Raw genomic sequence first — 27,544 nt, 5'->3', positions numbered from 1 at the left:
GAATCCATACCAAGTTCACAAAATCATAAAGAACAAAATCATCCAGAAATTGGGCAAAGTCACAACATTCAGACCATGAAACAGGAAATATTGTTGCAGCCTCATTTTGACACATTTAAAGCAATTGATTTGTGGTGCTTGCCAATGGTCCCTTAACCCACATTCCTGATTGTCTGTCCCCAGAGGTGAAATACAGAAGCCTCATTAACATACAAAGGTCTATTAAAGACCTGTAAAGTGCCTGGGGTCAGGGGGGGCGGGGGGCCAGGGGGGGTGCGTGTGTGTGCCCTGAAGCTGTCTCAGCCCGGGCACAGGCAGGCAGGATGAGATGAAGAGGGTGATAGAGGGAGGTAGAGGGAGGGAGACAGAGGGAAGAAGGAACAAGCAGTTGCAAAGCAATAGGTCTCGCATTAGCAAAGTTTGAAGTTGTTGGTATTTTAAATGGCATTGTTTTTTTGATCTATTTGTTTTGAAAAGTGTCAGTGGTGCATTATTTATTATAGTTTCATGTAGCACTATGTTCTAACCTTGCATTAGGGGCGAATTAACACATTCCGTGCTGCTTGACTCCCACACAATAGGAGCATCAGCTGAGAGGCCACTATTTGAATGGGCACAATAACAAAGCTGTATTTAACTGCCTTGAGGACACCTCTATTTGAAGGGTTGCGGCTAAGTATTGTAACAATTCCCGCATCTCCATGATAGTCATTTTCCTGACAGTGGGAGGACGGTGCGCAGCCGGCCCTGCTAGGGTTCAAACTCACACTCTGCAGTCTGCGAGGACGTTCCTCCAGCAGATGTGTGAACCCGCTCATTTACCTCCTACCACCATCATGCACTCTGGCAGAAGTTACGAGGGGTCAGCTGGGCTATAGCGCACATGAATCACGATGACCTTGAGGTGCTTTCAGGCAAAGTCCCATCTTAAAAGAGTGAGAAATGCTAAAGGGTCCAGGATAGTGCTACAAGGTGTACATCTGACTGTTGAGGCAAGCTAGTCCAGATGCATTAGGGGCGAATTTACACATTCCGTGCTGCTTGACTCCCGCAGAATAGGATCATCAGCTGAGAGGCCACCATTTGAATGGGCACAATAACAAAGCTGTATTTAACTGCCATGAGAACACCTCTATTTGGAGGGTTGCGGCTAAGTACTGTAACAATTCCCGCATCTCAATGATAGATGTACTTTTTAGTGTACTTTCGATAACTATACAAATATATTTTTAAAAACGTTAAGGAAGCTAACAAGAATGCGTTCTTAAATTATAATATTAAAAGTACCTTACCGTATATTTACGTACTAAATATAGCAAGGCTTTCAGCTTTCCAATTCACCGAAGTGTCTTCGTTGGAACAAATGTTTGTAAATGATTGCTTTTGTGTGCTTAAGTAGAGGAGCGGGAAAGGGAGGCAGACAGAGGGAGAGCGAGGGAGGGAGGGAAAGGGAGGGAGAGGGATGGAGGGAAATGGAGGCAACAGAGGAAGAGCGAGGGAGGGAGAGGGAGGGAGGGAAAGGGAGGGAGTGCGAGGGAGGGAGGGAAAGGGAGGGAGAGAAAGGGAGGGAGAGAAAGGGAGGCAGACAGAGGGAGAGCGAGGGAGGGAGAGCGAGGGAGGGAGGGAAAGGAAGGAGGGAAAGGAAGGCAGACAGAGGGAGAGCGAGGGAGGGAAGGAAAGGAGGGAAGGAATGGGAGGCAGACAGAGTGAGAGCGAGGGAGGGCGGGCGGGAAAGAAGGGGGGGAGAGGGAGGCAGACAGAGGGAGAGCGAGGGAAGGGGGAAAGGGAGACAGAGAGAGGGAGACAGAGAAAGGGAGACAGAAAGAGGGAGACAAAGAGAGGGAGAGGGAGGGAGACCGAGGGTGACAGACAGAGGGAGGGAGAGGGAGGGCGACAGAGTGAGGAGGGCGACAGAGTGAGGAGGGTAGGAGAGAGAGGGAGACAGAGAGGGATAGGGAAGGAGAGAGAGGGAGACAGAGAAGAGAGGGAGACAGAGAGAGAGGGAGACAGAGAGAGAGGGAGACAGAGAGAGAGGGAGAGAGAGAGGGAGACAGAGAGAGAGGGGGACACAGAGAGAGGGAGAGAGAGAGGGAGACAGAGAGAGAGGGAGACAGAGAGAGAGGGAGAGAGAGAGGGAGACAGAGAGAGAGGGAGACAGAGAGAGAGGGAGACAGAGAGAGAGGGAGAGAGAGAGGGAGACAAAGAGAGAGGGAGACACAGAGAGGCGGGAGAGACAGAGAGAGTGAGTGAGACAGGGAGGGAGAGAGAGGGAGTGAGAGGGAGTGAGACAGTCTGAGTGAGACAGGGGAAGAGAGGGAGGGAGAGAGGGAGAGAGAGATGGAGAGAGAGAGAGAGAGAGAGCGAGAGAGAGAGAGAGATAGAGAGAGAGAGATGTGTGTATGCTTGGTCTGGTGGCTCAGTGGACGAAGGCGTCTGCTGCAGGGACCTCTGTTCAACCTCAGTTTTTTTTGTTTTCTCTAGCCCCACCCCCTCCCCCACTTACCCCGCCCCCACCGGTGTGGCCCTCGGACACAAACCACACTGTAAATTTGGCCCCCGAGAGAAAGTTTGTGACTACCCATGGTTTAACACATTTGAAACCCTACGCTGCCCTCAATAACGTTCTGAGTTACTTCAAGTGTCTGGGAATGCACCTTGCATTCAGACAACTCGCTTCTCATTCTCAAAAATCCATCCACAGATTGAGCGTCTGTGACGAAAAACGGGCACACCCGTCAAATTTATGTTGGTGGTGTTATCAATCGATGTCATGTGTAAAACAAAGCATCCTAGTAAAAACTATTTGCGCACATTTTATCTAGGAAAATGGTGGTTTGAGCTATGTAATAATCTGTCATTTCAGCACACCCACTCACAAACCTGCACTTAACTAAACACTCTTATTATGTTGGACATTATATGCTGGATATGGCCCCGGATTTGGCGCGGCGGTAAATTATGTAGTGTACCAGATTCCAGAAATTTCTGTCAGATTTTGGGGGGGGCCCAACAGCTGAAAAAAGTGAGCTGGGGGGGCTCAACCTACAAAAGTTTGAAGACCTCTGGGTTACAGGGAAAAAGTGTGCAGAGTCCTAAGAGGCAATAAAACAGGTTCACAGGAAGGCATAGGGAAGCAAAACGTTTGAGGTGACTCTGCAATTAGCTGTCATATCTCACTTTCTCTTGTTCTCTCGAAGACACTAGCACTGCTCCAGTTTTAGGAATCCCTTGTTTATTGCACTTTCTGTCTGCTTTCGCCTTAGAGGAGCAGGATTTTCTCTTGATCATTTGTGTACCTTGAATTAATTTTTTTAAATATGGTAATATAAATATTGCTTACCTATGATTTTTTTAGAAGATGGGCCACTTGTATTTTTGCCTACACATGTTTTCTGAAACAAAACTTGGATTCAGCTTATAGGTAAACCGATCCCATCTGAGAATGCGGGATGGCACAAGTTTGAGTAAGTCATTTGTTTGAGGGGGGTGCATATTCTGTGACTCTGTGTTTGGGGGACTACACTGTCACAATCTCTGCTGCCAGTGTAGCTGCTGGAAGGAAGAGAAGGCAGGGACATCAATCACAGCGTTATTTAGAGTAAGGGAATCCACCGCTGAGTGTGCACAGCTCGGGTAAAGACCAGGCCAGAGAGGGCCCATCTTCACCCCTCATCGCCTGGAGGAAGCTGGGCGGAGTCACCCCTCTTTCACCTGGACCTGAGCAGGTATTATCAGCTCTTGCCTAGTTTTTTAAAATGGGGATGGGCAAGCCTCCTGCTAGTTTGTCAAAATGCAGTCTTTTACTTCTCTGTGCAGTTTTCTCCAGCATGCAATAGGCTTTCTAAATAAAGAAATCAAACTGTCTAAATGCCGTTTATCCATCCCCCCCTGTGACTTTTGCCTCCCTAATGCCATTAGATTCCGACACAGGAACTGCCACCACTCCTATTGCCCTTGGAATAGGTCCCTCTAATCCCTTCCTTAATACCTCGTCTTCAGTGACCTTAGTGCCCTCAGTGTTGAAAGCTCAACTGCCAAGTTACTCCCTCATTGGTCTGGCGAGGAAAAGAAAGAGGACAGAAGTGTGTGATAAATCCAAATGGTTACGTACAACCTCTAATACGTGGCGAGAAAACTACAGGTATTATGAGATGCACATAATAGTAGACATTTTAGGGGTTTTATGTGGTAAAGTTCTTGACGCTTTGGAGGGTAAATTAAAGCCAGTATATGAGTGGTTGGGTGTAATTGAAGCAGAGCTATGCAACACTAGGCCAGCTCCCTAACGTGGCCCCATCTGATACCTACTACTCTATAGCTACCAATTCTACTACTTTGACTACTGCTACGGAGAGTAACGTTATTGGTTCTTTCAAACATTGTTTTCCTGGGGTGTGCCTACACATCAACCCAATATAGTTATCAATTAGCTATTGGGAAATGATTTCGTTTGCAAGGGTGAGAGAAAGGAGGAGATAAGCTTGGGCCAGCTGGGGCATCTGGGGCCATGTCTGCCTATGAACCTCATTCTACCTCTGTTAATCTACTTCCAGAGACATGCCCTTATGTTATTGTGCTATCTAGTGTGCCTTGCTTGCCTGTAAATGTGGCTAAGTTATTTTGCAACTTAAGAATAAGGTCCTTAACTGGTTGCATACATTTTCCCATTTTCCATACTTAGACGCGCCCAACATCCTGATGGTTTGAAGGGTGAGATGTATAGGCCCCTTGGTAAAACGTCCCCCAGGAGATTGTGTTATTGTCAATTTTAGGTTGCCTGCCATTGTACACAAATTATTGGTTAATTGTTCCTCTCATGGTTGGCTATGCCCTTATATCTTCCTTCCCCCATTGTTTTTTTTATTGCTACCGGAGGCCCAGACCTTGGCCTCCAACTTCTTCATCTAGACCATTGATTTCCAGTAGTCTTAAAGCCAATCATTTGTTGTTGTCCCCTTCTCCCTCAGAGGGGCCCTCTACCCTTACAGAGATAGATTGACTGCACACCGATAATAGTCCTGTGGACATCTTCTATTCTCCGTTCATAAACATGCACTCCAACTATCGGGCCCCAAAGGTTAGCTGTTTTAACTCTCCTTCTCACCTCCATTAATGGAGCCCCCCCTAGCTTCTGGTTGACAAAGCGTGCCTGCCAGTTACTACTCCCTAATCGTTGAGTGGGGAACATGCTCATTTTAAACCCCCTGGACTTATTACCTAATTCTATAGTTATTGCCAACTGGATTGTTGCAGGTACACAGTCCAAGCTTGCTCACCCTTTATGGGGACAGTTCATTGATAATCATGCAATCAGGAAACCTGAGAGATCACGCAAGTGCCCCAAAGTGAATTTAAATGTTTTTGTGTTCCTGCAACTAGGTCTTCAGCAGGGCACCCATTGGGTGGGCTGCTTATTTGGCCAAGTACCTTACTTTCCTGCTCTGCAGTACAGCTTCAATCAAGATCACCAGGCATTCAAGGGTTACTTTTCTTCCTCCCTAAGGCTACACCTCTCCTGCTGATCCGTATATACAACTGGAGTCTCTGGTATCGACAAGAATCACCCACTCTCCATTTTCTGGCTAAAATCTTATCCCATCACATAGGGTTCTATCATGTTATGGTGGTTGTTGACTTAAACCTTACATTTGAACCCAATGGTATAACCCAAGATCTATCTAATATGAAAGACCACATGTAGGACATTCTGAAAATAACCTCACCAGCGAAGAGAAATCTCACAAGGGTTGTCCTAAAAGGGGTGGATTTTACCCTGGTCTATAATGCTACACATGCCCCCATGCTTAGGAGTGGGTCGTATGCTAGTTTTATGGATTATATTATCCTGGATGTTAGGCTCTGTAGGGAGGTAGAAGACATGATAGTGTTAGAGCAGGATGAGGGCGACCACATTCTTCTAGTATGAACTACAAATCAGTTGGTCTTCCTTGTTTCACCTCGCACCTCTACGATGTGTGATCAACAGTTGGAGGTTATGAGCGACTGTAGGACCGTGAAGTGGGAGGCAGTGTACTCTTCCCCACACATTTTCTCAGGCATGCATTTGGTTCTTGCTTCTCACGTGGAGGTCATGCTTGAAAACTGGGGGAACAATGAAGAGATTGTAGCTGAGCACAAAAGATTATTTGACAAGCTCAAAGATTTATTTCTTAAAGAATGTACGAGACCCCAGACAAAGAGTTCTACAAATGGATGGTTCACCCAATCCTGTAGAAAGGCAAAGACTATTTACTTTTGAGCAATTAAAAGAGGAGTTAGCCAGGATATAAGGGCATGCAGATTTGAAGCTCGATTTGAAGTAAACCAAGCCAAAGCTGCATGGGAGAAACAATTGTATCTGATCTTTTTGAATCTTCAGCTAATTACTACAGTGGGAAATCCGGAAAGCCTTCAGAGTCGCCTGTCCTGCCCTGTAAATTAATTGCCCAGTTTGGGAACCTTTACTTTTGTGCCCATGAATTAGCTCAATTGCAAAAAACACAGCTGATGGACAGAATGTAGAACAATGTCATACATTCACCCCAGTACAAAGATCTGGGCCTAAATCCATCGTTTTTTTGCACTCCACACCACCCTGGGTTAGACACTGGCTATATGCAAATCAGCTCTGACCCTGTGCCTCATGGGTACAGTCCAGTCCGAACTACCAAGCCATGTCTTTCCCAGACCAGAATCAAGCATCCAAGGACCGGTTTCTGGCTATCAGCCTTCATCAGCCTGGATAGCTTGACTCCAGTGGTGTGGAGAGCCTGGGACTCACGTCTGAGCATACCCAGCCCACTCGGGGTGAAAATTGCAAAAAACACAGTTGATGGACAGAATGTAGAACAGTGTCATACATTCACCCCAGTAAAAAGATCTGGGCCTAAATACATCGTTTTTTTGCACTCCACACCGCCCTGGGTTAGACACTGGCTATATGCAAATCAGCTCTGACCCTGTGCCTCATGGGAACAGTCCAGTCCGAACTACCAAGCCATGTCTTTCCCAGACCGGAATCAAGCATCCAAGGACCCGTTTCTGGCTATCAGCCTTCATCAGCCTGGATAGCTTGACTCCAGTGGTGTGGAGAGCCTGGGACTCACGTCTGAGCATACCCAGCCCACTCGGGGTGAAAATTGCAAAAAACATAGTTGATGGACAGAATGTAGAACAATGTCATACATTCACCCCAGTAGAAATATCTGGGCCTAAATCCATAGTTTTTTTGCACTCCACACCACCCTGAGTTAGACACTGGCTATATGCAAATCAGCTCTGACCCTGTGCCTCATGGGAACAGTCCAGTCCGAACTACCCAGATCAGTTGACTGGGGGTGAGTGTTTGATTTGCTCAAACGCTCCGTCCATCATCCCCTTTTGTATCGCTTTGTTCGCCCTAAGTGTGGCAGGGTATGCTCAGACGGGAGTCCCTTGCTCACTTGGCCACTGGATTCAAGATAGCCTGGCTGATGAGGACTATGAATCCGAAACCGGTCCCAGGATGCTTGTTTCCGGTCCATGGAAGACGTGGCTTGGCAGTTCGGGCAGGACTGTTCCCATGAGGCACAGGGTCAGACTGATTTGCATATAGCCATGTCTGAAATGGGGTGGATGAGTGGGCTAAAGAATGGTGATGGATTAAACCCAGATCAGTTGACTGGGGGTGAGTGTTTGATTTGCTCAAACGCTCCGTCCTTCATCCCCGCTTTGTTGCCCTAAGTGTGGCAGGTTATGCTCAGACGTGAGTCCCTTGCTCACTTGGCCACTGGATTCAAGATAGCCTGGCTGATGAGGATTATGAATCCGAAACCGGTCCCAGGAGGCTTGTTTCCGATCCATGGAAGACATGGCTTGGCAGTTCGGGCTGGACTGTTCCCATGAGGCACAGGGTCAGACTGATTTGCATATCGCCATGTCTGAAATGGGGTGGCTGAGTGGGCTAAAGAATGGTGATGGATTAAACCCAGATCAGTTGACTGGGGGTGAGTGTTTGATTTGCTCAAACGCTCCATCCATCATCCCCTTTTGTATCGCTTTGTTTGCCCTAAGTGTGGCAGGGTATGCTCAGATGTGAGTCCCTTGCTCACTTGGCCACTGGATTCAAGATAGCCTGGCTGATGAGGATTATGAATCCAAAACCGGTCCCAGGATGCTTGTTTCCGGTCCACGGAAGACATGGCTTGGCAGTTCGGGCTGGACTGTTCCCATGAGGCACAGGGTCAGACTTATTTGCATATAGCCATGTCTGAAATGCGGTGGTTGAGTGGGCTAAAGAATGGTGATGGATTAAACCCAGATCAGTTGACTGGGGGTGAGTGTTTGATTTGCTCAAACGCTCCGTCCATCATCCCCTTTTGTATCGCTTTGTTTGCCCTAAGTGTGGCAGGGTATGCTCAGACGTGAGTCCCTTGCTCACTTGGCCACTGGATTCAAGATAGCCTGGCTGATGAGGATTATGAATCCGAAACCGGTCCCAGGATGCTTGTTTCCGGTCCATGGAAGACATGGCTTGGCAGTTCGGGCTGGACTGTTCCCATGAAGCACAGGGTCAGACTGATTTGCATATAGCCATGTCTGAAATGGGGTGGCTGAGTGGGCTAAAGAATGGTGATGGATTAAACCCAGATCAGTTGACTGGGGGGAATGTTTGATTTGCTCAAACGCTCCGTCCATCATCCCCTTTTGTATCGCTTTGTTCGCCCTAAGTGTGGCAGGGTATGCTCAGACGGGAGTCCCTTGCTCACTTGGCTACTGGATTCAAGATAGCCTGGCTGATGAGGATTATGAATCCGAAACCGGTCCCAGGATGCTTGTTTCCGGTCCATGGAAGACATGGCTTGGCAATTCGGGCTGGACTGTTCCCATGAGGCACAGGGTCTGATTGATTTGCATATAGCCATATCTGAAATGGGGTGGCTGAGTGGGCTAAAGATTGGTGATGGATTAAACCCAGATCAGTTGACTGGGGGTGAGTGTTTGATTTGCTCAAACGCTCCGTCCATCATCCCCTTTTGTATCGCTTTGTTCGCCATAAGTGTGGCAGGTTATGCTCAGACGTGAGTCCCTTGCTCACTTGGCCACTGGATTCAAGATAGCCTGGCTGATGAGGATTATGAATCCGAAACCGGTCCCAGGATGCTTGTTTCCAATCCATGGAAGACATGGCTTGGCAGTTCGGGCTGGACTGTTCCCATGAGGCACAGGGTCAGACTGATTTGCATATAGCCATGTCTGAAATGGGGTGGCTGAGTGGGCTAAAGAATGGTGATGGATTAAACCCAGATCAGTTGACTGGGGGTGAGTGTTTGATTTGCTCAAACGCTCCATCCTTCATCCCCTTTTGTATCGCTTTGTTTGCCCTAAGTGTGGCAGGGTATGCTCAGACGTGAGTTCCTTGCTCACTTGGCCACTGGATTCAAGATAGCCTGGCTGATGAGGATTATGAATCCGAAACCGGTCCCAGGATGCTTGTTTCCGGTCCATGGAAGACATGACTTGGCAGTTCGGGCTGGACTGTTCCCATGAGGCACAGGGTCAGACTTATTTGCATATAGCCATGTCTGAAATGCGGTGGTTGAGTGGGCTAAAGAATGGTGATGGATTAAACCCAGATCAGTTGACTGGGGGTGAGTGTTTGATTTGCTCAAACGCTCCGTCCATCATCCCCTTTTGTATCGCTTTGTTCACCCTAAGTGTGGCAGGTTATGCTCAGACGTGAGTCCCTTGCTCACTTGGCCACTGGATTCAAGATAGCCTGGCTGATGAGGATTATGAATCCGAAACCGGTCCCAGGATGCTTGTTTCCAGGCCATGGAAGACATGGCTTGGCAGTTCGGGCTGGACTGTTCCCATGAGGCACAGGGTCAGACTGATTTGCATATAGCCATGTCTGAAATGGGGTTGCTGAGTGGGCTAAAGAATGGTGATGGATTAAACCCAGATCAGTTGACTGGGGGTGAGTGTTTGATTTGCTCAAACGCTCCGTCCATCATCCCCTTTTGTATCGCTTTGTTTGCCCTAAGTGTGGCAGGGTATGCTCAGACGTGAGTCCCTTGCTCACTTGGTCACTGGATTCAAGATAGCCTGGCTGATGAGGATTATGAATCCGAAATCGGTCCCAGGATGCTTGTTTCCGGTCCATGGAAGACATGGCTTGGCAGTTCGGGCTGGACTGTTCCCATGAGGCACAGGGTCAGACTGATTTGCATATAGCCATGTCTGAAATGGGGTGGCTGAGTGGGCTAAAGAATGGTGATGGATTAAACCTAGATCAGTTGACTGGGGGTGAATGTTTGATATGCTCAAACGCTCCGTCTATCATCCCCTTTTGTATCGCCATGAATTAGCTCAGGCCTCTACTTGCTTGGAGGACGTCTCCACGTTTACCTTAAACTCCACCCTTCCAGTGTTTTCTCCAGTGAAGACCACTTTTTCAATAGCCTCATTGAAACAAGGGATGGCCCCTGGATTAGATAAGATCCCAGCTGACCTTTTTAAATCAGATTCTACCACTTGGGTTCCTTATATCAATGTGGTCACAAATGAAATTGCAGCAAGGGTGGCTATGCCTGCTACATGGAAAGGAGCAGAGAGCGTCCCTGTTTTCAAGAATGGGAGCCCTAGCTCCCCCTCAAATTACCATCCAATTAGCCGCTGGGACAACCCTTCAAAATGTCTTTTGTAAACAAGTTTTGAAGCGGCTTTTGGACTGGACAATTGAAAACCATATTCTATCTGACCTAAAGACAGAATTTAGGTAAAAGACGAATTCAATTGACTAGGTCTTTGGCTTCCGCTAAGTTAAGCATAAGACTGTATATATTAGAGTGGAAGAACTCTTTGTAGCGTTTATCGACCTCCGTAATGCTTTTGATCTGGTGCTTAAAGAGAAATTATGGGAGGTCCTATTTTGGAGGGAAATCTTGCGTAATTTGCTAAATATATTCATGTGCCTCCATGAAGAGAACTATCTCGGGGTCTGGTGTGGCACAAGAGGGGAGATATCTTGTGCAACATTGGATTGCAAGGGTGTGCGACAGGGTTCCTACCCTATTTCTTCTTTATATTAACCCTTGTGTAAAGTATTTGTTGAGTTGTGTCACTGACTCCCACGCCCTGGCAGATCAGAAAGTTCCAGCTCTCTTTTCTGCCAACTATACCCTACTATTGGCCAATACTAAGATGGGCCTCCAAAATCTGTTCAGCTCTGAATATGTTCACAAAATCAGAGCTACTAAAACTAAACAGTTGACCTATTCTAGGAAAAAAAGGGTTAAGGGCACTGTAAATGTAACGTCCTTGTCAATTCAATACTGGAGCTAGAATAAAATGATGATTCTCAATACCTTTACATAGGATAACTTAAAATGAATAGTTAACTTAATGATTAAGTTATATCTTGATTTTAATATTCTCCCATTTTTAGGTTTCGGCTACCGTCCCACTGCGTAAGCAGTGGGTGGGCGGAGCCGAAATCTTTTGTTAGTAGTATGGGGTCTGAACACGCCCCTCTTCTCCATTGGCTGGCCTCGTAAATGCTGGCCAGCCATTGGAGGAGAGGAGCGTCACTGAGTTCAGGGCCCGCCTTGACGCGATTCGGGGGCGTTTCTGGGCCTTTTTTTAAGTCCCGCCCCTTTTGTCGTCATGTCTTTCTGGGCTCCGCCCCACTCCCGCATCTTGTTCCCTGGCGTGTCTTTTTCCCGCCATGAAGATCACCGCCGCCAGCCTGGGGATCCTGTGAGGCGCAGCGTCGTGACCTAAGGTATTATCGTATGGAAGGTAAGAGCAGAGAGTGAAAGGGGCAGGGCAGTGGGTGTGGAATGGGAGTGGCTGTGGGAGGGAATCGCACAGCAAATGAAAGCATCACTTCCTCCCGGTACCTTAAATCCCGCAGCTGAAAACCCCACATTCCCTCCCTTATACGGACTTTAACACTTTTATCACATTGCATGTTTACAGCTGCATCACTTACGTGTAATGCGGGGTAGGTAAATCTGTATGTCGCGTGCATGTCACTCTATACACTGTCACACACATATGCCTATGCCTTGTGTATATGGCGGCCACTACTGGCAAATCATCCCCGTATTTAATTTTCATTATTTGTGTATATACTTTTAGTCACGTTTGTAAAAACACAAACTAAGAGTGGTTCTCATTGAGATTGAGACTTGGCTCTGGAGGCGAGGCGGCCCGTTAACGCTGGAAGATGGCAGCTAGAGCGGTGCTAATAATGGTTCATAAAGGGAAGCTGAAGTGTGAGTGTGAAGAACTAATAGTGGAACGAATGTATTGCAAACCTACAAGTCAAAGTGATAGACAGAAAATGACAGATAAAGATAGGTAAGTGCGATCGATAGATCACAAGAGAGAGGCAGTTCATGAGAGAACAGACTGTGATACACAGACATGCGCCAGACGGACAGATGAGAATAAACAGAGAGCTGGGGGTTGGATAATGATAGGGAAGGTTACACAACGACTAATACACAAAGATTGACGGGCGATTCTGGATAGAGATAAGAACAGGAGGTGACAGCACGGAATGAAAAGAAAGCTCTCTCTAGACCGCAGAGTCTAGATAAGGGCAGACAGATACACACATAGCTAGAGCCTTCGGACCCCCCACCCCCACCAGGACTGCGGGCTCCAGCACGCGCCGCCGATATCACTGCCTTAAACGCTAATTGTACTTTTTTTTTCCCTAAAAAGCAGAGTATTGTTTTGCGTTTATTGGAGTATTTGTGACTAGCTGAGGAGGCAAGCAGGGCTCGCACGAGGACAAAAGGGCGATTGTAACCGGAATATCTGGCCGCTGTGAGCGAACGGCTGGAATTTGCTCAGCTATTTCGAGGGCTCAAGTAACCTGGGCCCGGGCAATTACAAGGAGATGGCTATCTGGGAAACACAACTTCATGAAAGCAGGCGCCGCTCCCAAACTACAAGCACGGGCGGGGGAGGGAGTGGCGACATTTGGGCTAAAAATTAAAAAATGCCAGACCCGCTTCAAAGCTTGCTCTGTTCCCTTGGGGCGAAAAATAAACAATATAGGTGTTTGGACGCCAAAAATGTACTGCTACTTAAAGCATCCAACACCAACATGTCCTTCCTGAATTAACTGAAGATGAATGATGCAAAGTTGTTTACAACACGATGCGACCGGGATAGTTTCTTAGCAGCCAGTGGCAAGTAACTACGAGGGAATAAAGCAAGTTGGCCAAGATGACAAAGTCTGATTAGGAGGGGCATAGGGGACACAAATGAGGGTCTCCTGCTAAATAGGTGTGCATCCGTGCATTATGTCAGGAGTCATCTCAGTCCCGTCATCTCTTTCTTGTTTTCCTGAGGTGGTGTAGTTTACTGATAAAAATTGTATTAAAAGTTAACTGTCCCTTCTGAGTACTGTTCAAATCCCATCATTCCTACCTGGTTCCCCATCCTGCCCTACTCCCCCTTCCCACTGCCCCCATACCTGTCTACCAGAAGTCTTTTTGTAAATGCTTTTAATAGTTACTCTGTGACGTTCTCTAATGTTCCCCAGGGTAGAATAACTGTACATACAACATGCAAATTGATAAATTGACCTGGAGAATAAAACTGACTGGGCATGTGTAATAGTGACTATTAATGTATGTTGCAGTTGTACATAGTGAGCTAGACCTGATGGGCGTTGGATCGCGTGGCATAAAAACAGTTACAATACTAAAGCACTTTTTACATGTTTCTGCAGATATTGCAGACAGGTTTCAAGTTTAAATCAAGCTGAATTTATTACTTTCAGATACTTCGTATATAAGTTTCCATGTCGTCTCTTCTGATTTTTTTTTTGTGTGGATGAACCACTTCAGGGTTGAAAATTTAGGCCAATAACACATTGTAAGATGCTGTTTAGAGTTAAATGTGCCTGTGTTTTAATTTCTTTATTGAACCAAACTGGTCAGATATCTGAGCTTGTCTCGGGAAAGTTTGTTTATAACCGAGGACGATGCAAAACAAGCGATACACCATCAACTTATGCTGCTGTGTCCTTCATGAAGTTAGTCATCCATTCCATCTGACGCTGATAAGGGAATGGTTTACACTTAGACAGACACAGAAGGACAAGCCGGGGGAAAAAATAACATCATTGTGTTTTTTTCCAGCAGTATTTCTACATCCTGTATTGCTGAGAGCCGCATTCTTTACTGCAGCTGCCTTATGGTTGCTTATAGAAAAGAAAAGTAGGATACGAACTAGACCCCAAAGAGCAATGTAGTAGTGAGAAAAAAATGTTCTTCGCAAATATGTGCCGAAATTCTGTCTCTCCAAAGCAGCGTGCAATAGAATGTCTGAATCCATGTGGTAAATCATACTTTTATGCCTTCTCTGTGGGGGACGTATACCCATGTGTCTGTATTTCTTGATGAATTATTTCTACCACAAATTAGGTATATTGGATTGTTGCCACTGTGCTAACATTGTCACATGCAACAGTAGTGAGCATGATTGGTGAATGAAACAATACAATTACATTACATTTAGGCAATTACTGATTTTGTGGGCAAAATAATATCAGGTGCGCTTTAAGCAAGACCCATAGCTGTGGAGCGGTGCCTAGGGTATTTTGAAACTGAACACATTGGCCTTCAGTTCTGTCTTGAAAGTGGGAAGGAATAGTAAACTAAACAAATCTTTGGGGAAGGTGTTCCAGTGGAAGACTGGTATTAATTTGGTGTGTCCGAGTTTTGAATGTGTACTGCAGCTATATAATTTATATTTGCTGTTCGAAGTGCTCAACATACGGGTTGTAGCAAGATGGATGTTGGGTTGGGTTAGCAACCGTTTTCAATATATCAAATGTATCTAAGTGCTCGTGAAATGTGTTGTTATCGTTCTACCTTTAATACAGTACTTAGAAACAATATGTGTAAGGTATCGTCCATTTGCGAGAGATTAAGCTATTGGCATTCTAAATGACAATGCCATTAATTTATCTGTTTTCAAAACCAACACATAAATAAAAAAAATTGTCATTTACAATGCCAATAGCTCTAACTTTTACAAAGGCGAAACCGTTGCATTGTAAATGCTTGTTTAGTGCTGCTTTTAAAAACAGTGGCCTGTAGTCAGTGTGCTATATGTATAACTGAAAAATACAGTCATTGTTAAATGAGAGACAATTTAACTGCACAATATTTTTACATATTTTTGAAGCTTTTGCAGATCATTTTTCTGCACTTTAAATTTCCCCCAGTTGGAAATAAATGGTTGTATGTTTATACTATACATGCAACAGTGCTAGATGTGGCAAAAAGGTTGTCACATGCCACAAGTGCTTACGAAGCAGGCGCTCAGTCACCCATCCACACCATTTATACGTACACATGCTCATACATTCCCAAAGACCACGCTCTTACTGACACACATGGCAGCACTGTCATAGTGCCTCTCATCAAAGTATTTTGTTCAGACTATAGTATTTGGCTTTATGGACATCAGGCTTAAAAGTCAAGGAAGCTGGGTGTGGGGTTGCTCGTAACAATGCATGAGTCGTTTAGCCTTCAATAGCTCATGATTATTTTTATTTTTAGGATGGATACCATTGATCTAGTGCTACGTTTTTATTTTTGTATTTTGATAGTTTATGATATGTTTTGATGATGGAATTATATTATCGATCTATCAATCAACTTTGAACTGTGAGTTTGTTTTTGCCTTTAAACGTGAACCTAACAAAAACTCTGATTAATGCCTCTATCCTTTATCAGGACCCCAAAGATCATAGTACTCGCAAATATGATGGGAAACATGAGCCTTTAAAATCTTGTAAAGAGTTTATACAATATGGTAGGCAGCTAAAGGATGAAGTAAATGGAAAGAACGTTGAAGCGAAGGCGGACAAGGTATGTTAAGTGATTTAAGTGACACTTTTTATCAATTGACCATATAATAGTTCCATGCAATAATCAATACAAGCCCAGTCTTCTGTTTTATTTGAAGAGTAAGGATTCTCAGGAGTAGTATTTTTTCTAATCTTGGGATCTCTTTCCTCACTAATTAATATGGAAACTCTTTTTTTGCAAACTTATACATATCTTGGGAATGAAAGCCCCACATGTGAGGATGGCATACTGGTCTTCTCTTCCTCAAAAGAATAGCCGGATGAGTCAGTGGCGCCGTATGTACTACGGTAGACTTGAAGACACTGTCTCAAAAACAACCCACAAACAACACATTTTTCTCAACAATTGTGGTAAATTGCATAAAAACAAATGTTGTAAGGTCCTGTCCATTTATGAAGGGATTCATGACATCTACAATAAGTGAAGCTTTGCAGGTTTGTGAATGATGACACACAGCATGGGCCTTTTCCGCCACTAGTAGAGATTGTGTCTTGAATCTGAAACTATATGGGATCCACCATGTGAGGAAAATATGTTTAAAAATACTTCCTACCTTTAGAAAGGACACATTTTATTAAGAAGATCAAAGGTAGAGGAGGAAAAGACCCAATGATGTAATGATCAGTGACTAAGTCCACCAACAAGAGACATGCCTTTGGCGGAACTACACTGTTGAGGCTCTCACAACAATTTTGATACCATGTGGTGCCATTGAATAGAACTGCTATGAAGACATTCCTGGTCCAGGCCCATGTGATGAGAAAGGTTCACAAAAGAAATATGTGGAAAGGGCTATCTGTTGGAAGAGCCAAATGCTAACCCCTCAACATTTTTTGTGTTTTGAACCAACCACGTCATCTCCTCGAATACAATTGAATGCCTTGCCTAATGCATTGCATTTTTCCTAAATTTGAGCCCCTCTTAATGCTCATTCATTAATTTATTTATTCACAGATACTTTATCATTTTAAAATGCATGGTTTGAATATTGTAATATGTTTTGATATGAGTTAAAAGTGCATCCACTATTATATATGTTTTGCCTCTCTGCAATAATGATTTACAGACAGAAACACATTTTCCCTACTTTTCATAAGCTAGTGTTGGCAACGTATTTGTTGATCGTACACCCAACCTGTGACAAGTTGGGAAGCAATTGAGTCTTAAGAGGCATCACCGACTCCACCTTCCCCTTGGTCCTGATTGGCTGGCTCCATTGAGTGGCTTTAAAGCCCAGGGCGTCTTTTCTATGCCTACATTTCACTTTTACTCCATGTGGCTTCAGGAAACGGAGAGCTGCAGCAGGCAGAACTCCCTCTCATATGCCATGGAGCAGAATGCTGCTATGCAGCAGGCTGTGCAACTCTCTCATCAAGACAATAGCAACTGCCACTTCAGGGTTCAAGCATGCTGTGCCCATCGACTTGTGGGGCTGCCAAGGTGGGATCACTATTGCCCCTACTTGGTGAGTCGTATAAAAGGGGATAGTGAGCAAGGAACAAGAGTGGAATGCTTGTTTAAACTAGAGTGGGTGTATATGTCAGTGAACATCTGTAGGTCTATGTGCGCATGTTTCTCATTAAGTGTGTGTGCACGTGTATGAGGACCTGATTCACAAAGGTAAATTGTTTGCTATTCACAAAGGTATCTTACTGTTACTATCTTTATGACTTTGAAGCCTCCGCACACAAAAAGATAGGACAATCCTATCTTTTCAAGTGTACGTTTATCTTTGTGAATCAGGCCCTACATGTTTCTGGTTAGGGGTAGAAAGGTTCATCCATCTCGAATGGAGCCATCTGTAGCATGTGTGTGTAAGTAGTTTAGGATACATGCTAGCTATCCCTGAAATAATGGTCACACGTCAGCGATATATTTGTGAGCATTCTCGGTGAAAGCCTAGCTATGGCTTACATGATACCCTTGCATAATGGTGACTCCTTAGTGGAAAATGTGTGAGTATTCTTGGTTAATTGCTGCTACCCCGCACTATTATGGTGCTTTGGGGTATATTACCAAGCAATAGGGATAATTATCGCTATGCATGGTTAGCGGCTAAAATTATATCGCCGTGCTCCGATGATTTTTACCGCTGAGATACCTTGAAATTATCAAGCTTTATCTCAAAAGCAGTGAAAATCCTGCGACATGCATGAATATCGCTGAAAAATCAGCGATATCCATGCATTATCGTGACAATGCTCTTAGCCATGTTATCCACCCTCCATTGGATTACATGGCTAAGAACTGCTCTGGGCAGGCGTTATCTTTTGGAGATATTTGCGCTTAGCGTGAATATTTCCAAAAGTAAGGCTTTGTTGATAATTGGAGATAGCGATATTAGCGACTGTTTCCAGTCGCTAACATCTTGACACGCCCACTTTGCATGTCATTAGCGATAAATATCGCTGACATGCAAAGTGGGCCCCAAGATGATCGCTATCTCCTACTAGCTGTCGCTAACTGGTGTTAGCGACAGCTAGGTAATAGGGCGATAAAATTATCGCCGCTTTAGCGGGAAAAAGTCCCGATAAGGCGGCGATAATGGCCCTTGGTAATATGCCCTTGAATTCCTCATGATATGATGGTCAACTCTGGCATTTGCTAAATTTACACGGCAACGCAATCTGTCAATGTGTTTCACTATTATGTGCGAGTGCCTGTGGTAAAATGATAGGCTGATCTTGAGGGACCAAAAACGTATTTACTGTAAATGGTCATGCCATGTTTCCTATTAAAAAAATGATTGTTTTGAATCAAAAATACTGTTTCAAACCATGAAATAGAAAGCTTTTGTTTAAAGGAGCAAAGCTTATTTTTGTTTCTAAATGGCAACATAATTTTATTTCTGAAACGTGGTCAAAACCTGATGTTTTGAGATTCATTGTTGATTTTGATTCCTTGTATCAAATAGCACTTACTGCATGTTTTTGTTATTTCATGACTAGCAGCCGTTTGACATCTATATTCATAAAGCATGTTTGTTTACTGAAGCCGTTTGAGCTCTTTGCAGGCAAGGTTGCTGTACCCACTCAGCTCCTGATGTTTCTTTTAAATTAACAAACGCATTGCTGGATGATTCTTGATGATTTGTCTAGCTCTGGTGTTTTTTGTTCTCCCTGGCCGCCATATAATATGAGTTTCTGGGCCTCACATAGACTTTGGTGTTCCTATTCCATTGAACTCCCAGTTCCCCTGCTAAGTTTAAAGGTGGAGCCTTGAAATGGCAGCCGATACGCCACAGGACTGCTGCGTAATAGAAGTTAGCCCCTCTCTATTTATAACAGGTCTACTATCACTGATATTTTCCTTGTGGGATTCCCATGCAAAGCACAGAAAATGGCCCTGATCACGAAGTTCATTTGATGGTAATCCACATATGAGTGAGTTGGATCTTGTCGACCGGTACTGTAAGTGTTTGATCCCGCGCACGCAGGTCCATCACTGCACTGTATCCCGTTTTTCAGGCTATCTAGGGTGACTAGGGCACTAACTCACACACTTTTTTTTAGATTTAAGGATAGCTAACAATACAATTTGGCGTTTAGCCCCCCTGTGTTCTCCTGTGTGAATGATACTGAGAGAAAGCTCACTATGGGTCAAGCACTTTTGTCTTTTGGTTTTTACAGACAATCCTCCACACTGGTGTTTCCTTTGAAAAACGAGAATTCCTACACTGCTGCATTAACTTTCGACATGGAGACCCTGCAATGGAAGCAGGGATCTCTAAATATAACACTTGTGAAGACAAGGCATCCCTCAACTTAATGGGCCGCCAGTCAATATCTAAATCAGCCCTTTGGTTACAGGATGAGTAGAAGAATCTGTTGCGTCCTGCTGGACACATTCTATTGATTTTACTAGCCACTCACAGAGGGCTGGCTTTTACACCCACACCCTTCCAACACAGGCATCATCGGTCGGTGACCCTGCCGATGAAAGAGCCCAAGTGCGCGTGGCCAGTTCCAAGTACTATACCTAAGCATCTGTGTCACTTATTTGTACAATATGTGGGGCCAGAGCATACAACTTTACATTGGTGACAAGCTGGTCTGTTCCCACTTGTCAGCCAAAAAACAATTGAGGAAGTGTAGAGGCAGTAGTGATAGAATCACCCTCCTGTATGTTGTAGATAACCAAAAAGATTCTATCAATGTGAAAAAGTGGCTAATTTTATTTATTTTTGTTATGAGGTGAAAACTCTGTGTCTAAGAGTACCGATGTGTGCTCTCTTCGCGGGTTGTCGAAGGAGAGCACTATGTGCTTTTAAAATACCCCTCCATTCACCGCTACCACCACACCAAACATAGCCTATCGTCACCATTTCAGTGCTCCCGCGTAGTTTGTAGGTTGTAGCACGCCCCGCCCCGTAGAGGATTCCCAGATTCCCAGGAGACGGACAGCTATAGTTGTCGAGCTAGATGCATGCAAGCATGCATATTCTAGCTCGACCTAAATTAATGTAGACTGGAGTGGGAATATTAAATTATATTTAATTAGTGTCCAGCACCTACCCCAAATTAATGTAGATTGGAGTGGGAATAGTACATTATATGTAATTAGTGTCCAGCACCTACCCCAAATTAATGTAGACTGGAGTGGGACTAGTAAATTATATTTAATTAGTGTCCAGCACCTACCCCAAATTAATGTAGACTGGAGTGGGAATAGTAAATTATATTTAATTAGTGTCCAGCACCTACCCCAAATTAATGTAGACTGGAGTGGAAATAGTAAATTATATTTAATTAGTGTCCAGCACCTACCCCAAATTAATGTAGACTGGAGTGGGAATAGTAAATTAAATTTAATTAGTGTCCAGCACCTACCCAAAATTAATGTACACTTGGAGTGGGAATATTAAATTATATTTAATTAGTGTCCAGCACCTACCCCAAATTAATGTAGACTGGAGTGGGAATAGTAAATTATATGTAATTAGTGTCCAGCACCTACCCCAAATTAATTTAGACTGGAGTGGGAATAGTAAATTATATTTAATTAGTGTCCAGCACCTACCCCAAATTAATGTATACTGGAGTGGGAATAGTAAAATATATTTAATTAGTGTCCAGCACCTACCCCAAATTAATGTATATTTTAGTGGGAATAGTAATTTATATGTAATTAGTGTCCAGCATCTACCTAAATTAATGTAGATTGGAATGGAACTAGTACATTATTTATGAGAATTAAAACATTTCATACAATATGTTTCATTTTCCATTTTCAATTGGTTTAGAAATATTACAATTTTTTTAAAGAAAATATGTTTAATATAGATATAAGTATTGTTAGAATTAAAAAAAATAATACTATGGGGCACATTAGGATGACAGGCGGACTTTGTTCGCCCGCCATCCTGTCGGATATCTGGACCGCCCGCCATTAGGGCGGGGTCCCGTTGTTGGAATTAGGATGTGCCCGCCACAGTGGCGGGCACATCCTGCATTTATAGCATTGTGGCGGGCGGTGCCCGCCACATTGCTATAAATGCATTGTAGCATTTGCATATACAAAGCGGCAGGCATAGCGCAGTGCCTGCCGCTATGTATATGCAAATGAAGGGTGGTACCACGCGTACCCCCCCATGTGCACCCCCCCATCACCTTCACTCTGGGGGCCCGCAGGGGGCCCCCAGAGTGAAGACCGAATGCCTTTCCGTGGCGGCATCGCCACCGCGGAAAGGCATTACAAGTTGCCCATCATAATATGGCTAGAAACACAGTTGATGGACCGGAATCAAGCATCCAAGGACCGGTTTCTGGCTATCAGCCTTCATCAGCCTGGATAGCTTGACAAGTATGACATTGTTCTACATTCTGTCCATCAACTGTGTTTTTTGCAATCATCATAATATGGCTGGCGGTGTCTATTAGACACCGCCACCATATTATTCATTTTCCGCCCCGGCCGCCAAGCGACCAGGGCGGAAAAGCGGCGGACGGTCTTTCCGTCTGCCGTGGTCCCCCCGCCATCCTAATATGGCGGGGGGGAATTCTAAGGACGATGTCGGGTGGATAGCCCCCGCCAGGCTGGCGGTGGCTACCACCAGCCTGGCGGGGGCAATCCGCCCAACATGGTAATGGGCCCCTATGTTTGCAAAAAATATATTGATATACATGTTGTTTGTACATAATAGTTTTCGATTAATAATAATATAAAAATATTAATATTATTTTTTTTAACAATTTTTTTAAATGAAGAAAATATTGTATTACAGCTTTATTTATATACATTTTGAAAAACATTTTTGAATCATTTTTAAACACAATTTCAAGATTTTCACAATTATAATAATAAATATTATGTATTTTATAATATTTATTTTTATAATTTTACAAAATATGTACATTGTGTTAAGTATTTTAATACAAGTAAAAAACACAGTTTTTTTTAACATAGTATTCATTTTTTATTTTGTAAAGGAATAATTTGTTTACATTAATTAATAAGTTTGTCATTTCTATCTTTTTATTTAGTTTTGGGTCATTTATTTTGTAACCGCTTTAGTTCGTTTTATGTCATTTGGATGAATTAGAGCTCGAGGTTGGGAAACACTTCACGTCGCTGAAGGTAAGGTTTGTTTTATATGTTTTAAGTGTGTTTTAAACTAATTTAGAGAGTAGTTTGGTACTATTTAGTGTTGTTAGAAGTAAGTTTATTGTATTAAGCGTTTTGATATGTTGTATTTGCGTATGTTGAATTTACGTACTTTTTAGCGTTGTATAGGCTTGTGTGTAGAGTTAGTGTTTCGATGTTTAAAGTTTAATAAGTGAAATATTATGTTAGTATTACTTTTAGTAGTACTTTATGTGTTATTTTATGTGGGTGGGAATCTATGTTTTATGTATTTCTCTTGCAGGAGTTCATGATGTCAGAAGGAAGCTTTTTTTTTTTAAAGAAGTGTTTGTTAGTTTTATTAGCTAATGGTTTTTATACACTTCTTTAAATTTTTCGCTTTTCCTGGAGCGTTTATTCTATATTTTTACATTTTTCGGGTTTTTTATGGAATTTCGAACGACCTTCCTAGAATGGATTTATCTGTTTTGGGACAGTTGTATTTTTTCATTTTTTTTTGGGCAACTTTTTTTCGAAACTGGATTGTTTTGGTGGAAATGGATTCTACAGCATTTGGGATATGCTTGGTAAGAGATAAAATATATGATTGTTATTATATTGCATTTTTTAAATATTTTTAAAGGAATTGTTTGTTGCTTAGAGTACTTTAGAGTAGTGTTTTGGCTATTATATTGAGGTATTATATGCCTTTTGTGCTAGGGTAGAGCTTTACTTGTTGCTCTAGGTATTTGTGCATTTGCTTGGTTTGTTTTGATGTTTTTGGAGTTAGTTCAGTAATGGATTGCTCCATTCTGAATTCTTGATAACTTTGCTCTTTCAGGAGGCATTTAATACATTTTTCTAATCTTGGTTTAGTTCTGCCTGTTGATTGGAGGAAGGCATTGTGCCAACCTTCAACAGCGTTGTTTGTTTTAGATTCTCCATTTAAGGTGCATCTGTAAAGGTTCCACCAGGGTATTAGGAATTTTGGACTTCTCCTATGGCCAGATCTAGGGAGCCTACCTACCCAAGTATCCTCAAAGTAGTCTAAGAGGAGACTTAATTTTGCTTCATTTTGTTTGTAAAATGGGCTGTCTAATAAAATGCTGCAGTGTTCGGCCACATCTGTTTCAGGAACGTAAGCTAGTGCTGTCAGTTTTTTTATTTGATATGCAAAAGATAAATATGTTGCATATTCTATGCTTAGGGTTGTCTTTTGTAAATGCCTCGAAAGACATTGATTAAATGATAATAGCAGCCTTGGATACAGGTATGGGTGTGTATTTTTAAAATACAAAATCCAGTATGTTTTTTTCTGGGGAATAGTCATTAGTTTTTTGTTTGATAATGTTTAATAATTCCATATATGTTGAATTAGTTTTATTTGGAAGCAGTGCATAAAGTAGAGGTATGTTACAGTTTTGATATAAAATGTCAAGCGTGACCCTTAATTGAGTGACGTCCCCTAGTCACAGCAAAGTCCCAAATCTTGGGTTAACAAATTCAAAAAGTTCCAAAGAAAACGGTTCAAATTAGGTGAAGATTCAAAATGCGTTTATTCGCATTATAACGTTTGTAGAATTAATTCACAACAGCATTCAAAATAATCCAGTCTTTGAATTAGTACTTCATTTTCCAAATCAATATTTTGTTGTCCAATACATTTCGGCTAGGTAATAGCCTTCATCGGGGACCGGATTCTACAAATTAAATGATCACAATAAGTGTACATCAGGGACCAATTCTCAAGTGCATTCTCAAATACATTCTCAAATGAATCTCAAATTATCAGGTAAAGTTGCATTTATCAATTGAATGAATGAAATGTGCATGTAGCCAAAACTAAAAAAACGAAAAAACGATGATTTTAACCCTCCACCACAGTGAACCTTCGAAATGCGTGCGCCCTCTTCTCATTGAACCCGAAAGGATTTTAATACTCACTTCGTGAAGCAATGTGTGATCTCTTAGTTAGAATCCCCGCTCACGGGCAAACACAGTATATTCAATTGGAGAATTGGTCCCTGATGTACACTTATTGTGATCATTTAATTTGTAGAATCCGGTCCCCGATGAAGGCTATTACCTAGCCGAAATGCATTGGACAACAAAATATTGATTTGGAAAATGAAGTACTAATTCAAAGACTGGATTATTTTGAATGCTGTTGTGAATTAATTCTACAAACGTTATAATGCGAATAAACACATTTTGAATCTTCACCTAATTTGAACCGTTTTCTTTGGAACTTTTTGAATTTGTTAACCCAAGATTTGGGACTTTGCTGTGACTAGGGGACGTCACTCAATTAAGGGTCACGCTTGACATTTGATTTACTAGTACCTTGAAGGAGGCTACACCCTAGAGCACGCCACAACTGGTTTATTAAGCACAAAACAGTGTGCAAGCGAAACAAACCATTTTACAGTTTTGATATAAGCCATGTATTGTGTAGAGTTGGTAAAAAGGTTTGGGACAGATGTTAAAAGTTCCATCCATCATCCAATATTGGCATTGTTGGAGTTTGATTAGGTTTATGGCTGTACCAAAAATTATTAGTCTTTTCTCGTTGTTTTCATTGTCGTAAATAACAAAAGGTCTTTTGTTTAAAGTTATAGGGGTCCATTAGGATAACGGGCGGACTTAGTCCGCCCACCACCCCAACGGAGATCGGGACCGCCCGCCTAAAGGGTGGGGGTCCCGACATTGGCATTAGGATGCGCCCGCCACAGTGGCGGGCGCATTCCTCAAGTTTACATTGTGGCGGGCGGTGCTCACTGCACCGCCCGCCACAATGTGAAAAACAAAATGCACGCATTTGCATAATCGAAGCGGCAGGCATCGCGCGGTGCCCGCCGCTGCGATTATGCAAATGCAGGGGGGTACCACAGGTACCCCCCCGTGTGCCACCCCCCTCTGGCCATCACTCTGGGGGCCCACAGAGGGCCCCCGCAGCAATCACCGCCTGCCAAGGCCGCCACGGAAAGGCCTGACAATATGCTCATGGTAATATGGCTGGTGGTGTCTAACAGACACCGCCACCATATGAAACACATTCCGCCCCGGCCGCAAGGCGACTGGGGCGGAAAACAGGCGGCCGGTGTTTTTCACAGCAACGGTCCCCCCCGCCATCCTAATGTGGCGGGGGGGAATTGGGCAATGGATGTCGGGCGGATTGCCTCCGCCAGGCCGGCGGTGGCTACCGCCAGCCTGGCGGAGGCAATCCGCCCAACATCATAATGGACCCCATAGTTTGGTCAGGAGTTAAATTTATATCGCTATATGTTTTAGGAGGTGGAGTGGTAGTGGTAGTTGTTCTTGTGGTATGTGATATTGTTCTTTTGAGGAAAACTATATTAGGCATTTGGGTAGTGGCTGTTTTAGGTATTTGGGGAATTTGTTCTTTTAAGATTAAGCTGGTTGGTTTTTGGGAACCTGTACTTGCTTCTTTAAAGTTTTCTAATGCTGTTCTGACTTCTATTTTGGTTATATTTGGAGGGTGGTTGTGTTCCCTGGTATAAAGGACAGTTGCTTCTCTAGTTGTTGCCCTTCGATAACATTTGTTGGAGTAATATTTGCAACATTTCCAATTAACTTTCCTCCCAAATTATTTTTCTTGGGTATAAGTGTAATCCATGTAGCAGAGTAATAGTTTTCCTTTTTGGCTGGTAACAAATTCTGCTCCTTCTGTCATTTTGTTGTTTGTTAATCTATAAGAAATATATTTTATAGTTAATTAAAGTATAGATATATGTATTTTAAGTTGAAATTAAAAACATTTATATTGTGCATGCTTACCTTTGTTGAAATCCAGTCTGTGATTTTGATGTCCTTTACTTTTTAGTTGTGGTCTGTATTTTCTGTTTTTTCTTTACCTGAAAAAAGAAAGCATTTATTTGTATTAATTGTTCAGATACATTTTTTGGGTTTCTGTTACAGTTTTTGCTATAGGTTTTATCTTAGACTTATTTTAGCTTTTTGAAAAGACTTTGGAAATACTTACTTTGTTAGTTGTATCTTGATTTTCTGAATTCTGTTCTTTGATATTTAATGGTAGAGTATGTTCTAGTGGTGCTAGAAAAGAAAAAGTAGATATGCATTAGTTATTAAATCATGTTTGTCATTTTTAGCAATGTAGCAGTTAGTTTTAGTGACATCATTTTATTTACTTACTTTTAATTAACTGTTTTTTATGTTGAGTTTTATATTTTCTTTTTTTTCTTTATCTGTAAAAAACACATTTATTTCTGTTAAATGTTTAGGTAAATTGTTTAGGTAGCAGTTACGTTTTATGCTCTAGGTTTTATTTTTAACTTATTTAATGTTGGTATACAAATCTATGGACACGCTTACTTTGTTAGTTGTATCTTGGTTTTCTCAGTGTTGTTCTCTGTTCTTTATTAGCAGAGTATTCTGTAGTGGTAGGAGATAATATACAATAGATATGTATGAGTTATTTATAATTGTTTGTTATTTTTAACATTTTAGCAGTTACTTTAATTAAGTTTATTTTAGTTAGTTACTTTTAATCCTCTGATTTGCAGGTTGGATCTTGATGTTCTTTTAGGTGTAGTCAAATGTATCCACAGTATTTTCTCCTGTCTTTTTTTTGTAAGGTAGTTTGTTTGCAGGATTTAATGGTTTATATAGTGGTTTGGAGTTAGTAATTAGTTTGCTATTGGTTAATTTATGTTAGCAGTGTTTTTATTGGTTCGTTTGTATTTTCGAAAAACAGTTTGTGTATTTATTTTCCATATAAAGCAAATGCTAATTAATGTTTTGCAGAGATAATTTTATATAATGTGTTGAAATACTTTTATTTAAATTTGTATCGAATTTATTATATTTTAATTGTGAAATGTAATTATATTTATAGTTTGTTATGAGATGTGTATTTCATGTGAATTGTATTTTTAAATGTTAAAAAGTGTTATAGAATATTTATAAATAATTTCGATATTTCTAAAATTACGATATTATTGTTAACGATAATTTTGCTCTCGATATTTTTTACTTAGTGTTTATATTTTTTAGTAGTCGATAATTAAAACTTGCGATATATATGTTGTCGATATTAGTGATATCGATGTTTATGTAGC

The 27,544-nt window shown here is 42.6% G+C and overlaps 1 protein-coding gene across 11 annotated transcripts in view; it reads left to right on the top strand.

The window, feature by feature from the left end:
* DCDC2C (doublecortin domain containing 2C) overlaps positions 1–27,544 on the top strand; it is a 5,988,712-nt gene that overhangs the window by 4,447,164 nt on the left and 1,514,004 nt on the right. For all 11 annotated transcript variants that reach the window (XM_078647857.1, XM_078647853.1, XM_078647855.1 and 8 more), the window contains one exon: positions 15,750–15,884. In XM_078647857.1, coding sequence (XP_078503983.1) covers positions 15,750–15,884 — 135 coding nt within the window. The remainder of the gene's footprint in view (positions 1–15,749; positions 15,885–27,544) is intronic.

Source organism: Lissotriton helveticus, chromosome 6 (assembly GCF_964261635.1).
Source record: "Lissotriton helveticus chromosome 6, aLisHel1.1, whole genome shotgun sequence".
In the NCBI taxonomy this organism is placed as follows: domain Eukaryota; kingdom Metazoa; phylum Chordata; class Amphibia; order Caudata; family Salamandridae; genus Lissotriton; species Lissotriton helveticus.
This window is presented reverse-complemented; position numbering and strand designations above follow the sequence as displayed.